This window comes from Coptis chinensis, chromosome 4 (genome assembly GCF_015680905.1).
Source record: "Coptis chinensis isolate HL-2020 chromosome 4, ASM1568090v1, whole genome shotgun sequence".
Lineage (NCBI taxonomy): Eukaryota > Viridiplantae > Streptophyta > Magnoliopsida > Ranunculales > Ranunculaceae > Coptis > Coptis chinensis.
In genome coordinates, this window is record NC_141459.1 from 101978605 (window position 1) to 101993514 (window position 14910).

General features: G+C 37.4%; 2 protein-coding genes and 1 long non-coding RNA gene across 3 annotated transcripts; 1 reads left to right on the forward strand and 2 right to left on the reverse strand.

The window, feature by feature from the left end:
• Positions 1-533: 533 nt before the first annotated feature.
• LOC147506368 (uncharacterized) lies at positions 534-4997 on the reverse strand. Its single transcript, XR_015193705.1, has 4 exons — positions 4172-4997; positions 2335-4085; positions 936-1248; positions 534-826 (listed from the first exon to the last, which is right to left on the reverse strand). It is a non-coding gene; the product is annotated as an uncharacterized LOC147506368 (long non-coding RNA).
• A 3738-nt stretch (positions 4998-8735) lies between these two features.
• PSB28 (photosystem II reaction center PSB28 protein) lies at positions 8736-11203 on the forward strand. Its single transcript, XM_086558545.1, has 2 exons — positions 8736-8943; positions 10452-11203. Exons 1-2 carry the CDS (start codon positions 8871-8873, stop codon positions 10925-10927), a joined length of 549 nt encoding a protein of 182 aa, XP_086414671.1. The 5' UTR covers positions 8736-8870; the 3' UTR covers positions 10928-11203.
• Positions 11204-11587: 384 nt separating this feature from the next.
• SDD1 (Subtilase family protein) lies at positions 11588-14213 on the reverse strand. The gene has a single exon (XM_086604244.1). It carries the CDS (start codon positions 14196-14198, stop codon positions 11892-11894), a length of 2307 nt encoding a protein of 768 aa, XP_086460370.1. The 5' UTR covers positions 14199-14213; the 3' UTR covers positions 11588-11891.
• Positions 14214-14910: the final 697 nt, after the last annotated feature.

Genomic DNA, 14910 nt, shown 5'->3' on the forward strand with positions numbered 1-14910 from the left:
GGTTCATGCGCATTCAGAACCTGATTTTTCATTGACTGTCAGACTGATTCCTGAGCTCTGAAGAGTCCCCAGTTTCTTTACAAGGAGAGCTCCGAACTAAGAAGTATGAACATTATTGGTGTTCCTGACACTAAACATTTGTTTACAGTTTCTCACTAATTCAACCAATAGATCACACATAGATTTTGTTTCGTAAGATGTGCTTTGCTGAAGCTAAGTGCAGAAACTAACCATGTTTGGTCTTGTAAATTCTTCTACATGGACTGAAGGTGCCCTGAGTTCTTGACATAACGTGGAACTACTGGGTATCCTGCGAGAAGTTATTGCATCAAGTAACCTATCCTCCATCTTTGTTTCTTCAAAAAACAAAATTGTTTATAATCTTGTCCTGGGGATTGTGATTCGTCTTTGGAAAAGAAGGTACACTGGTACACAAAGCAAGTCCAAGATCTAGCTTCACCCAGCTTTGTATTGCACTTAATTTCCCTTCCAAAGCCTCAACAAGAATATTCAAGTCACGGAAGAGGAAAGTATTACATTGTTAAGATTTCTCTATTACATTGTTAAGATTTCTCTAATAGAAAGTTCTCTCACTAAGAGAACATGATGCACACAGCTGCTTTGCAGCATGCGAATTTTTATGGACAACACTGACAATTTACTGCAGAGAGATAAAGATCATACAGAACCCAGAAAAAAAAAGATAAAGATCACAGACGTACAAAGCATTCCCTTCCCTTGGCTGTATGGAAGCTCTTGTCCATCTTCACTGACAATGAAGAGCATAAGTATTTCCTCTCCTTGTGTACTCCATCTCAACGCGTCACTACACAATGTTGGAACACACAAACTGAAATATCCGCAATACATGCTTATTTTCCACTACAACAATATATTTTGAACAGATTTATATCAAACCTAAAATATAACATTACCTTGAGTGTGTTTGCTAGGACAACTTCGTTCCTTCAGAACTCTTTCCAACGTAAATTATCCACAGTTTTCTTTCCAGGTACTTGAAGTTGCCCTCACTACTTCCTTGCTGCTCCAAATAAGATTTTATCGCTGGAAACGGTTTACGAAACTGCACACGATAAAGATCCACAGTACGCTGCCCATAACGCAACCAATCAAGAGGAGCCACAATTACAGCCTATGAGGGAACGTGATAACAAATTCCTTGGGACTCTGAGCAGAACGATGGATAGGTATACTTTCAAAGTTAAAGTGGAATGTGAGCTGTGTTACCTGTGCCAACGACGAAACGAGTTCATCACATTGTTAATCAGTGGGACTGGGTAGTAAGCAAAAACGACAGTTTTAAATATACATGCAAATTACAAGCACACACCCCACCAACCTACTCATATATATAGAGCCATAGAGGAGGCAACGCTTGCATCTTAATGACTTAATTGAATCCCTAATCTGCAGAGTCATCCTACCATGCATAGCTATCCTATCATTCAACAAAGAGGTTTAACTTCTCACATCAAACACGGTATAAGCAAAATTTCACCCCCGTAAAATTGGTCAAAATACCGACGACTCCCTTTGTAGCCCTTCTCACTAAATCAAAATACTGCTCGTGTATACCTAGTACTTAAAAGTAATTTGAAGTACAAAAGAATCACTCCAAACGTTCGACTTGTAAATCAACTGAATCAATTTTCGCTTTCTAGTTATTTAGCCAGCACTCCCTGCTTAGACTAAGTTTCAATTAGCAAAGTTACTGTGTATACTGTTTCCTTTATAATCTCTAACCTCAGTTCTGCCAGTCTGACAGAAAGAAATCTCCCACTTCAACTAATTGACATTAGCACTACACTTTTAGTTGGTATGTCTTTTTTTTTCCCCTGATCCACCTAGAGTCCTAGACTGCCTAGTCGGCCCAACCAATTTGTTGACTAGTTAGGCAAGTCAGCCAAGCATCGCCTACAGACCTTCATCTAGGTTGCCGCCTAGGCCGATGTTATAACACTGATAATAATATCTCAACTTTTACTATTAAAATTGAACAAATCCAGAAATAAAAGTCCAAGAGAATATGGATCAATTCATTCAATTATAAGAAACAAAGATTATGCTTTATTGGTGAAAAAAAATGAGTGGCGCCCTATTGATTTACTGTCTTATGGTCCAAACGAGCATCATTAAGGAAAATTAACTCTTGCTCCATTAGCATGAAATTCTGATATACTATTAACACATAGAACACCAGTAAATTCACAAAAGGGTTAAGCAACAGCAGTTGAACACATCCATGCCCATAGCAAACTCCCTAAAATGTATGTTTCTTGTTAATTACGATGACACACAGAGAGTAGTACTCACAAGCGTGTCAAGCACCTAAATAAATCTGATAAATGCTGTTTCATAGCAGCCTCCAACTTCTGGGCATCTTCCATGGGGACACCTTACCACATCTTTGGAGCACCGCAAAACATGCAATTCAATGAGTCCAATGGTCCTCAACATCCAATTCTCAGAGCAAAATTATGAGAAAGTAAGTTACTTTCACGAACTCCCACACAGCTTCCAAAGCAATGCCGTGTGTGAAGTAAGTATGCATACAGTTCAAAAGCCAAAGTTTTTGAATCAGGGAGTAGAAAGAAAAAAGACTTTACCCAACAAAACGAAGAAAAGTCAAAACCTTATGTTTCAAATACAGATACAATTTTAACAGGTGACCCGTGACCATATCAATTACAGGCTTACAGCATTATTGCATTGTTAGATCACAAAAAAAGAATTTTTATAACGTGGCGTACATCCTAACCATGCCGGCTAAGGAACCTGCCTGAATGCTATCGTGTATAAATCATCACCAAAGCATCTACCATTGTTGATACATGCATCGTTTAGAGGAGATCATACAAACAAATACAATAAAAAGTCATCATATCTAGTAATAATACCTATAGTAATTAATTCAAGATCCTTAGCTTCACTTTCATCCTAGCAATACTAAAGGTGTGCCCCTGTACCAGTACACCTTTGCACGAAGACCACGAGGGACGCTCAAAAACTGAACTTATATATATATATATTAGTTCTTTTATGTTACCTTGGGAAATATATTCATCTTTTGGACACCATTACAATCAGAACGTTCAAAACAAACTTTGCAAGCAAAGATTACCACAACAATCCATGTCCTGAAGTACACAACTTTTGATCAATGTCAAACCAGTGCAGAAGTTATATGGGCCACAGAGTTCTTCGAGATGTGCAGAAAAATACATGGGATCTTATCTGAGAGTCATTAGACCCCAACAAATAGGGAACTGCTACAAACCACGGGGAGTGCCCGCTGGTAGATCCCATAGTGAAAAGACCAGCTCCCAATATAAACACAGAAATATTAGGAATTATGGTAAATATTGAGTTGTTCTCCACCATATTTGGAAGCCGAAAACAAAGAAAATCTACAGTCATGTGAGAAATGTTAACTAGATGCCACAAAGAATTCCTTTAGATTTAAACTTGGAAACATGAGTGAAGTGTGCTTTCAATCAAAAGCCAGATGAAAGGACCAGAAAAATGAATGGGTTTGTAACCCTAACATATATTTCAAAATTTGATATTTCGCGGAACAACAAATTTCCTATGAAACTTTATAAATTTCACACAATATCCTATGAAATTTTCGCTTTACAATCTCTCAACTAGAACTAGAACAACAACAGCAACAACAATAAAAGCTATAGAAATGTGAAGTATAATCTCCTAACTAGTTAGAAGAACTATAATCTCCTAACATTTATTACTCTACGACTTGGATTCCCTGGTATAACATGAAACTCAACGGCATCTCCCGACTTTAGATTTAGCCCTCCCCCTACAAAAATACCTTTCGAGCCATCCTCAGGTGCAATAAAGCCGTGGTTGGAATCAGTATATATAGTTATTGTACCACATAACTCTCCCAATCATCATCGGTGGTGGTATAGTAGGAGGAGGAGGCCGTTGAGCATGAGGCCAAGCAAGCTGTGAAGGCCGAGCAAAACTAGGGAATCCACGAATCATAGGCCGATCAAATGCACCAGCAAAACCAAATGGATGAGCAGCCATAGGCACTATAACTACACATTCAAATTGAAAATAAATGAATAAATTGACTTCAATAAACAATAAATAAACGAATATTAATTGAAATTGAGTTAATTACCTGTAGAAGGAGGATGAGTTTTCTGTGAAGCACCGAATCCAGGAACCATTGGTCGATCAAATCCACCAGCAAAACCAAAACCAAAACTAGGAGCAGCTATAGGCACTGTAACTAATAAACATAAATTAGATGTTACTCCAACTCATACTTATATCAAGTACTTTACTCTAGATTCGTGTTTAAATTAGCTTCGAGTAAGGGTTTGTCTCATGCCTAACATTGAAACACTTATTCACAACTTTACTCAAATAACCACAAGAAACCTTAATGAGCAAAGGATTACTTTTATTCTAACTTACAATTTACGTAAACTTGATTTTTACCTACTTACATAAAGAGAAATAGAGATAGAGAAAAAAAAATGTGAAGAGTTAACTCCGTTCATGCAAGGATAACTACCATTTTTAATCAATTCATTACAAAAACTATAATCATTTTTAGGTTCATAGACAAACTCAAGAATAAGACTAAAGTTTGATCCCTAGTGGATTTATCTTATCTCTAAGACAACCTACTATCATGAGGACTTGATATGGTATTCCATCTCTAGAAGACCCTAACAAGTCCTAGCTTGTTATCAACATCAACTATTTTGGAGTTAATGTTGAAAACAAACTTGTGAAAAACTAAGCAATGAAAGACTCCATTAATGGAGTTTCTCCTCACATTAGCATCATTAACCCTCAATAATAGAGGGTTTTAGCTCATGATCCTTTGATGCATGAACTAAAAAAGAAGAATAAAATCAGGTTGAGAAGAAGAATAATAAGTTTTTATTTCTACAACTATGGAGAGGACTCCATTAAAGACTTACAAACTTTCTCTCATATTATACTAGATATGCCAAAAAATTTAACCATGAAAATATAAACACCTACATTCTCAGAATCCAGGGAAAACAGTCTCTACTTATTACATTGATGTTTCCCTGCTAAACTGACCAAACTTACATACATTTACTATAACCCGCATTTAGGCGATACAAATAGAGTACTAATTTTCCAAACTCCCACACGGCTTCCAAACATAATGCAGTATATGAAGTATGTTGGAACTTGGACGTCTGAATACTTTTCAAAAGACATAAATTGGATGATAGGGAGTATATAGAAAAAAGACTTATTACCCAACAAAACGATGAAAAACACATTTGCCAAGGAACTAGATCGAACACAACATGTCAATATTTATAGAGCAATAGAACTAGAATATCTGGAATATCAACCTAACCAAACATGCCTCAAATTTTTGTAAGCCCTAACGTTTTGGAGAAGAAAATATACTTATATTTGAAACCCAAATTATCAATAGCGGAAATTTCGCATCAATACCGGACATTTCATTGAAAATATAAGATATTACGATTTTTTAGTTACACTTACAATCCCTCGAAATTAGAACAACAAACATATCTAGAAAAAAGATCTCTACAAAATCTCTCCTGAAGTTTAGAAAGCCCAACTTCACATGTATAGCTTTCAAACTCAACTAGAACAAAAAATTTTACAATCTCTCTTGAAGTTTAGAAAATCAGCTTCACATTGATTACCTTCCTCCTTCTATTGTTTCCCTTTCCAGGTACAATATCAAATTCAACCATGTCCTAGATAGTAGAATGTATCCTTTTTTTTACCGATATTTCTTATATTTCCGATATTTTAGATAGTTTGGACTGGTCACAAAAAAAATAGATATATCCGATATTTTCGATATATCTAATATATATCGGTTTTTGAGTACACCGAAATATTCACCGAATTCGATATTTTGAGCCTTGCAATAGACATCAGCAAGAAGCACAATTGGCACACCGTGAAACTGCATGGCAAGACCTAAAATATTCTTCAAATCATCCTCGTATGCACAAAGGCCCAAAGTCTAACCGACAAATTTTGTAATTCTAATATCCCATAACAAACTCGTATGCTCTCCTTTCTTTCTTTCACTCTCAATTCTTAAACAAATGGTTAAATCTCAACCCCAAAAACAAAACAAAAAAACAAAAACAAAAAACAAAAAACAAAAAAACACAAATTCATAAAGGACTTGCGGCGCAGCTTGTTGCACGCTTGTCCTAATTATTTGTAAAACTCATTATCATTATCAATATCAATAAAATTTTCACGTAAAAAAAACAAAACAAAACAAAACAAAGTAATTTTTTATTTTCAATATTAATCTTTTGCAAGTCTATATGACATTATACATTATACATAATGTTATAATGTTATTTCACTCTCAATTCTTAAACAAACGGTCAGACCTCAACCCAAAAAAACAAAACACAAAAAACAAAAAACAAAAAACACAAATTTAGAAAGAGGACTTGCGGCGCAGCTTGTTGCACGCTTGTCCTAATTATTTGTAAAACTCATTATCATTATCAATAAAATTTCCACTTAAAAAAAACCAAAACAGGGTAATTTTTTATTTTCAATGTTAATCTTTTATAAGTCTATATAATATTATACATTATATATAATATTATAATGTTACATATAACATTATATGTCTATATAATGTTATATAGACTTATAACATTATAGGAAGTTAACAATTTATTGAATTGTCTCTTTAACAATTTGTTGAATCTCGCACTCCTTGGCTTAGAATCCTGGCTCCGTCCCTGGTGACGCTATGAAAACACATTATGAAAAGGTGTGTGTAGAGGAAGGCAAGAGCAAATGTGTTAGATAACGTTTTTCACGACTGGTCGGTTGCTTTTCAAGGACATTATCTCGCGCTACGTACGTGGACGGTAAAGAACGTGGAATATTTTCGCAAATGGATTACTACTGAAGCTATAGCTTTTCGTCGTAATTGGATGATGACTTGGTAGGGTTTTCATGTATTTAATTTGGTTGGATTCGTAAGTTTAATGATCATTTATTTTATCAACACGGACGGCTTTTGGAACCAAAATGTTAATGGATTCACTATTCTCCTTGTTGTCTGCATTATCCTAGTTACACTAATTGCTGTGTTTTATGTTGAGGCAAAACTTTATTGATTTGTTCCCAAAACGCTCCTTAATAGATTCGGGAATAATCCTCTGTGGACGACTATAGTGCATTCTCTCGTCAAGGCGTGTGTTGATTTTGCCTTTACGGTCGCCTTGAAAACTCTTGTGGAGAACCGGAGTAAAGCCAAACTGGACTTGGGAAGTACATTGGTGATATATATCATCTCTGCACATATTTCAGTTGTTTTTGCGTTAGGTTATTTATTTTTTAAGGGATATATATATATCCACTTCGGATTGGCACTTTCCAATAACATTGGTCTGTATATGGGTTTTGTGATTTCTCATCATGATTGGATTTCGTTTGTTGTACTTGCATTCGTGTTTACAGCCGATATCGCCATTTCAGGGTATTTTGTTGTTGCTCAACCCACATTTGCAGCATCTTTGTGGGTCCCGCTAGGCACTCCTTCCCTTAGATGGAATGGTTTGAAAATAGAAAAATTAATGTAATTGAGACTTTCATTCTTGTATTTCTAATTTCCTAGACATCTTATGTAATTTGTTGTATGTAACTGAGACTTTTTTTGGGTAGTTGTTAGTGATTTTGAAGGTGAGAAGGATGACTACAATAATGTGGCAACTGGCAAGGAAAGAAACGACAGAGAAATGGATGGCTAAGTAAGAAAAGAAAGGATTAATGAGCAAAGAAGATGATGGAGGAAATGATCAAGGAGATAAAGATTGTTGAGCATAGAGCTCCTGACTACTATTTTCTCAAAATATTGATAACTTCTTGTTTCGAGATAACTATTTTCCAAGAAAAATTGTTGCTCTCGAATGTGGTATGAACGCAACTATTTCACAATTCAAAAGACGCATGTTACAGAACTTTTTGTGTTGTAAAAGTGTTTTTAAATATAACAAAGAGATTTCACGTGAGAAGCTATTAGAATATCTCTGTATATTTAGTTTCTAAGTTAATGTGTATTTCTTTTTGTATAGTTTCCAATTACTAGATTCTTGGTGAGAAGTTTACTTTTTAATGGGGGTGTCTTGGTTTTATAGTTTGAAAATTTTTCTAGGCAATTAATTATGTGGTGGTGGAGTTTTTCTAATTTCAGGAGGTACAACCATGGCCCAAAATATCGCCGAGATATCCGTTTTTTAAATATATCCACCTAATATTGAACCCCTTTTTTCGGGATATATCGAATTTCCGATATGAAAATTTTATCGCCCGATATAATCGATATTTATTATAATCGATATATATCGGTTGACTTTTTGACCAATTATTTATTGAAATTTCCAATATATCCCAAGATATATTGGCGAGATATCCAAAATATCCAAAATATATCTTATCCGATTTTTAGAAACTTTGGACGGGTCACCAAAACGAAGATATCCGATATATCCGATATATCTCGAGGGCCTTGGGTACAACAAACACACACTCACCCGAGATTAGAAATAACACCCCGAGATTAGAAATAACGCATCCTCATGTAGTTACCACAAGGTTTAACTTGTACGACTTGTGGTATGAAGATCAGACTTCTATCCACAATTCCACACTAGTACACTACTGTCGTAGTGTGTGCAGCAGAAAGAAGTGAATGGTTGTCTTTAGTACACACCACTCAACTATCCTCTTCCTATATACTATCTATCTTACCAGACTCCTTCCACATCAGACGTTTTTGTTCTTCCCCATTTTTCTATCTCTTTCTTATGGCGACAATGCAGTCTCTTGGATTCTCTTCTCCAGTTTCTCATCGACCACGTCAGCAACGCTCTCATACAGGTCTCTTTCTAAACTTACTATACTTATACTCTCATAGCGTCACTACATTGTATATGCATTACTCATTTGTTTTCTATATGTTTATGAAAGCACACGTTTAAGTTTGTGTTGAATGAGTACGTACTCAGCTGGGTAGAGATAGTTCTACCTGTTTGATGGTAGGGGTGTCCCAGTTTTAGTTTTGTTCAACTTTCATTTACTTTGAGAACTAGAGCTCCCAAATTATGTGTTCAAAGATTCATCTTTGACAACTCTAAGGAATGGCTAGATAGGAGCACTGGATTTTGATTCAAAATGAATGGCGTGATATTGCCAGACCATGTCAAGAATCAAGATTGACATGTTGTGCGACCAACCTGAACTGCCTGAGACACCATCTGGCAGAGGGGAATTTGGTATAAAATCAACGAAGAAGAAGAAGTGAAGGATCGAATTTGATAAATTAACTCATCATGTCAGTTGATAAGTACATACTACATACCTAGTCTTTGTTAAAGTGGATGGCATCGTCATATAGACCAATTCAAACATTCCATTTTCCTGGTTTAATCCGCTGTTTCAAATCTAAAAGAAATGTTCTTCTCCCGTTGCAGTAGCATTTTAATACGAACTAACCCACTTCAGTGTTGATTGTTTGTTTAATGACTTTGAGCCAACATACACTCCTGCAAAAGCTTTGGTATTAGCAGATGCCTGCCATCTGATTGACATACATGTTTACCGTTCTTATTGCGGAGTTGAAATCCCTTTTCTCCATTTTTGTAGCACAAGTAAACAGTATCCTTTGAGGCGTAATATTTCCAAACTGGATTTCAGCGCCCTTGTATGAGATAAAAAGTGTAATATATCCAGATTAGTCACATACGTAGAGTGGTAGATAAGCAAACCTTTAAGTATATAATTGGTTAAGTATGCACAAGAGTTTCAAAGAGCAGTATGGTAAGAATGATGGGGTGGAGGACTTTTACCTTCCAATCACAATAGAAGCAGTATCTAATCTATCTCTCACGAAAGAAAGCCAGAGCTAAACTTTTTCACTGAGAATAACTGATGAGCATTCTACAATGTACAGTGGTATGTTCCGTGATGAATGTCCACCTAAACAAGATTAATTGGTCAGCAATCATTAAGATGTGATGGCAACATGCCTTGATAAAGTATATGGATTTTGCCAAATGGGGAAACAGATTTTTGCCTGATGGTGCCGACAGATTGTACATTTTGTTCGCTCATTTATGATTGAAGTACTAACCTTTTTCTCTTTTTTCTTTGGACATGGTTTTGTAGGGTAACTATTTCTGAAGTTATGTTTTGGGTCAATTAGGATGTTTTATTCCATCACATGAAATAAGATACATTCTGCAGTAGCTCTGTAGCTATATGCAACATCTCATGAAATCTCCAGCATATGTAGTAGCATATGCTAACTTTAGTTGCAAAGAAAATTTCCTAGTTCTCTACATGCTAACTTTATTTGCATATGTATTCTTGTTATTGTTGTTTTGCAGGCCTTATATCTTCTTCTTGGCTTATTTGTCAAAGTGCACAGTCTTCATTCAATGGCCAATTATTGCAGTTACCAAATCCACGACGGGTATTGTTAAGAGGGAGTTCCAAAATGTCTGGAGCGATAAAGATGATGGCCAAACCAGTGATCCAGTTCATCCAAGGAACTGATGAACAGACAATACCAGACGTGAGGCTAACCAAATCTAGAGATGGTACAAATGGTGTGGCGATATTCACCTTTGAGGAACCCTCTGTTTTTGACTCAACTGGTGAACTTGGTGAAATCACGGGATTTTACATGATTGATGAGGAAGGGGTTCTTCAGTCGGTTGACGTCAATGCTAAATTCATTAATGGAAAGCCCTCGAAAATAGAAGCCAAGTACATAATGCGGACTCCACGAGACTGGGACAGATTCATGAGGTTCATGGAACGATACTCGGATGCCAATGGCTTGCAATTCATTAAAAAATGAGGCACTGTAAATCTTCCTTTTCTTTGTTCCACTTGGATGTGTTACAATGTAGGTTATTTTTGTTACATAGAAGCTTGGTTGATGCTCATTGGCCATTGCATATTTGCATCTCCTTTTTTTATGGACTTCCTAATTTCCCACTTTTTGGATGTTAAATTCACTTGGGATAGAGATCTGTAAATTATGGAGCGGATAGATCATGATTCATGATTCATCACTTCTCACTTTGAAGTTGTACTCTCACTATTTTTTGTGAAACAAAGTTTTTAAACAGTACATGTGCCTGATATCTGACTAGCACTGGAGTTGACTCTGGTTCGCCAATCAAAAACAAGAATCCATATTTGCAGGTTATGGAAATGAAGTTGTTTGAAGGACATTCACATGTTATGTTGAACATTTTTGTTTTTTAACATACGTAAATATCAGTTTGTTTAGAGTTCATTTTACATCAAACATTATTATCTGTTTTGCTAAAATTATAATAAATTTGACATGCCAGCCTTGTCCGAAGGCGCTACTGTGCCAGTATTACTAACCCTTTGGCATGTTGACACATAACCATTCCTCGTTTTCATTGTTGATCATGATTGCATACCTTATTGGCTGCGGAAGTTTGGAGGACATTTATGTTTTAGGATCAATTTATGTAATTAATTAATTTATGAGTTACATTCATACAATTCATGCATTTCTCTTTGCTTAATGAGAAATCTTTGACAGGGAAATGTATATTGAGTTCAAAGGAACTGCGACTTCGGTACAGTTCTAGGAGAACTTGATATATCATAATAACAATTGCGCGGGTCTTTATCGAATGATAAAGATGCTTCACACGAGCTTCTTCCACCTGCTTAGCTTTCTCTAAGAGCCTAAAATTAAAAATGATGATCAGAGTGTTGAACGAACTTTTGAGAAAATAGTTTAGGGAAACAATGCTGAAAATTTTGTCACTACTGCTAAATTACTCTTCTGCCCAAGTGACAGATACAGGGCTCCTGACCCTGTAGTGACTATGGTGATCATGTATCCATGTCAAATGTCCTTGAGCATGGGTAACCTTCTGTAGACCTTTCCTTTTGCTTGATGTCAACCACACCCTGTAAGTCATAGTTTGGTAGAGATGACTGAATGTTAGACGCTGAGGTTTGACTCTTACTGTAACCCCCTCAGGAGTATTTACCTCCACTGAGTATGTGGAATTAAGTAGGCCAACATTAGTTAGCCGCCTTCTAATCATCTTACTCATCCTACCGCGTTTGAAAGTTACAGTAATGGAAGGGTAATTAAGGCTGAAACCCTTGTTCTTTGCCAAAATTTCATGGCAATTCACACTTCTGTGAGTAATAGCGAAAATCTGTGACTTTGTGTATCCCAGGGTGCAGAGATGAGTGACATACTCATCTGGCATAATATTGTAGACCAATCCTGGGTTAATTGCCCTTTCAGGTTGAACATGACCAGCTCCCATTGCAAAGACTTCCGCGGGTTTTGAGCCGTCCATGATTGGCGCACCAAAATGATCCTTGACATCAGTTGTTGTCATTATCGCAGATTTAACTGCAGCTGGACTCCAGGTAGGGTGAGCAGATTGTACCAGAGCAGCAATACCACTGACATGGGGACACGCCATGGAGGTTCCTGATAATACAGTGAAGTTCACTCTTCTGGTATCTTGTGGCAGTCCACTGGGACCTAAGTTTTGAGGCCAGGCAGCAATAATGTTCACCCCAGGAGCAACAAGATCTGGCTTGAGTATTGAGGGATTGGTTAAACTTGGTCCTCTTGCAGAAAACAAAGCAACTGCTGGAGCTCTAGATTTCCCAGTGACCGTTCCTCCGAAGATGATTCTAGCTCTTGGTCTGTGAGTAGACTTTATGTAGTTTTTTAAGCGAATAGATTCTGAATAGCCTATGAGTGTGGCAGGTAAGACATGAACATCAATGGAATCTTCCTCCAGAGTAACCTCGGTGTTTGCTAGAATCATCTCAGCTCCCCCAGATTCCTTTACAACTTCCCCCTTTTCTGATCTTCCATTGACACCTCGATCACAGACTACAATTTTTGCTCTGACTTTAGCTGTTGGAAGAGAGCCTTTGAGGCACAATTCACTCCACAGCTTGTTCCCACTAGTTAAGTAGGCCAACTCGAGCTCCTTCCCCCCTTTTGATGGTCGATTTCCTGGGTACATGGACTGTCCATACAACATTTGACCATCTCCTAGACGCACAATGGCAGGAAACTTTCGATCAATAGTGCTGGCACCCACAGTAGTTATCCAAGGAGCCTCATTAGCAACCGAGCTTGGGATTGGGCCATTATTACCTGCTGCACAAATGACCAAGACGCCTTGTTCCATAGCTCGAAAACTTCCCATGGCGATGCTGTCATCATACAGTGGTATAGGAAAACCGCCTAACGAGAGCGAAAGGATATCCACTCCATCCTTGATGGCATCATCCATTCCTGCTAGGATGTCAGAGCTGTAACAGCCACTGAACCAGCACACTTTGTACATTGCAACATGTGCCCCTGGCGCCATCCCTCGAGCTACACCGAGCCCATTTCCCAAAACACTTGCCATGGGGACAGAAGCTCCTGCAGCTGTGGATGATGTGTGAGTCCCATGACCATGTGCATCACGTGGAGACGCATACTCCACAGTGGAAGTTGATGTTGATGAGGTCCAAGATGCCTGATGGCCTTTAGTATAGAACCGCGCTCCAATGAGCTTGCGATTACAAAGTGAAGAGCCGAATCTCTCTCCCTCCTGGCAAATTCCTTTCCACCTCTTTGGCAACGCAGGCATATGTTTGTCATTAAAGCTTGGGCTCTCAGGCCAGACTCCAGTGTCAAGTACTCCAATAATTGTTCCTTGACCATACCGAGACTGGGACCAAGCACTCTCCGGGGCAGAGCTAAGTCCTAAGAACTTGTAAGAATAAGTCGTATGTATCTGGAGGAGCCGATCAGGTCTAATTGCAATGACATCTTGCATGCTTTGCAATGCCTTCAATTCATCTTCTGAGAGCCGCGCTGCGAAACCTTCCATGCTAGCACTATAAGAGTAAAGAAACCGTGAAAGCGGGTCTTCTTCAGACGCAATGTTTTGTTCAAGAAACGAAAGATGCCAGTCAAGTCTTCTAGTGAAGGAGGATTTAGTCATACCTTGAGGGTGTAACTGGACAATGTATGTTTGCAAGTTGGAGGCAAAGAGTGGACAAACCAAGTTGAAAAAAATGGTAAGAGAATAGTATAGTTTGGGTTCCATTGAACAGGTAAATATTGTAAAGTTGAGTAGGATAGCATACTGTGTTGATTGACTTCTGGGGGTATTTGAAGGTGTTGAGAATTTGAAAATGGATATGAGAAGCATTTCTATTTAGAGTTGAAACTCGTGATGTTTAAGAGCTCTTTATCACGAGGATTCTTTATTATGAGAGCTGAGATCGTTTGGAGCTCAAGAGTGGTCAAGCCTTCACGAGACAAATTGGTTGGAATTATTACACTTTCTACTTTGGGTATTCAAAATGTATGAACCGTTGTTCTTCCTTTTGTCAGTTTTTCTAGTTAGTTTATAGTGCTGTGCTGTATTCAGCTCTTCATTCTTCAAACAGCAACAGGCCCCATATGGAATCTATAAACAAAAGTACTTCATGTTCAACATTTTGGTTGTACACTTGTACTCTGTTCAATAAAACCAAAAACACTCCTAAAATTACATGAACTCTGAGAGAATTAATAAACATAGTACCATACTTTGAATCTACCTTCGAATTTATTCTCTTTTTTTTTGGCTGGAATACTTTGAATCTATTCTAAACAAGGCCCAAAATTTCGATATCGGTTAATATATCGGTGTACCCAAAAACCGAGATATATCGGATATATCGGATATCTCGGTTTTTTTGGTAACCAGTCCAAAGTTTCTAAAATATTGGATATCTCACCGATATATCTCGGATATCTCGCGATATATCGGA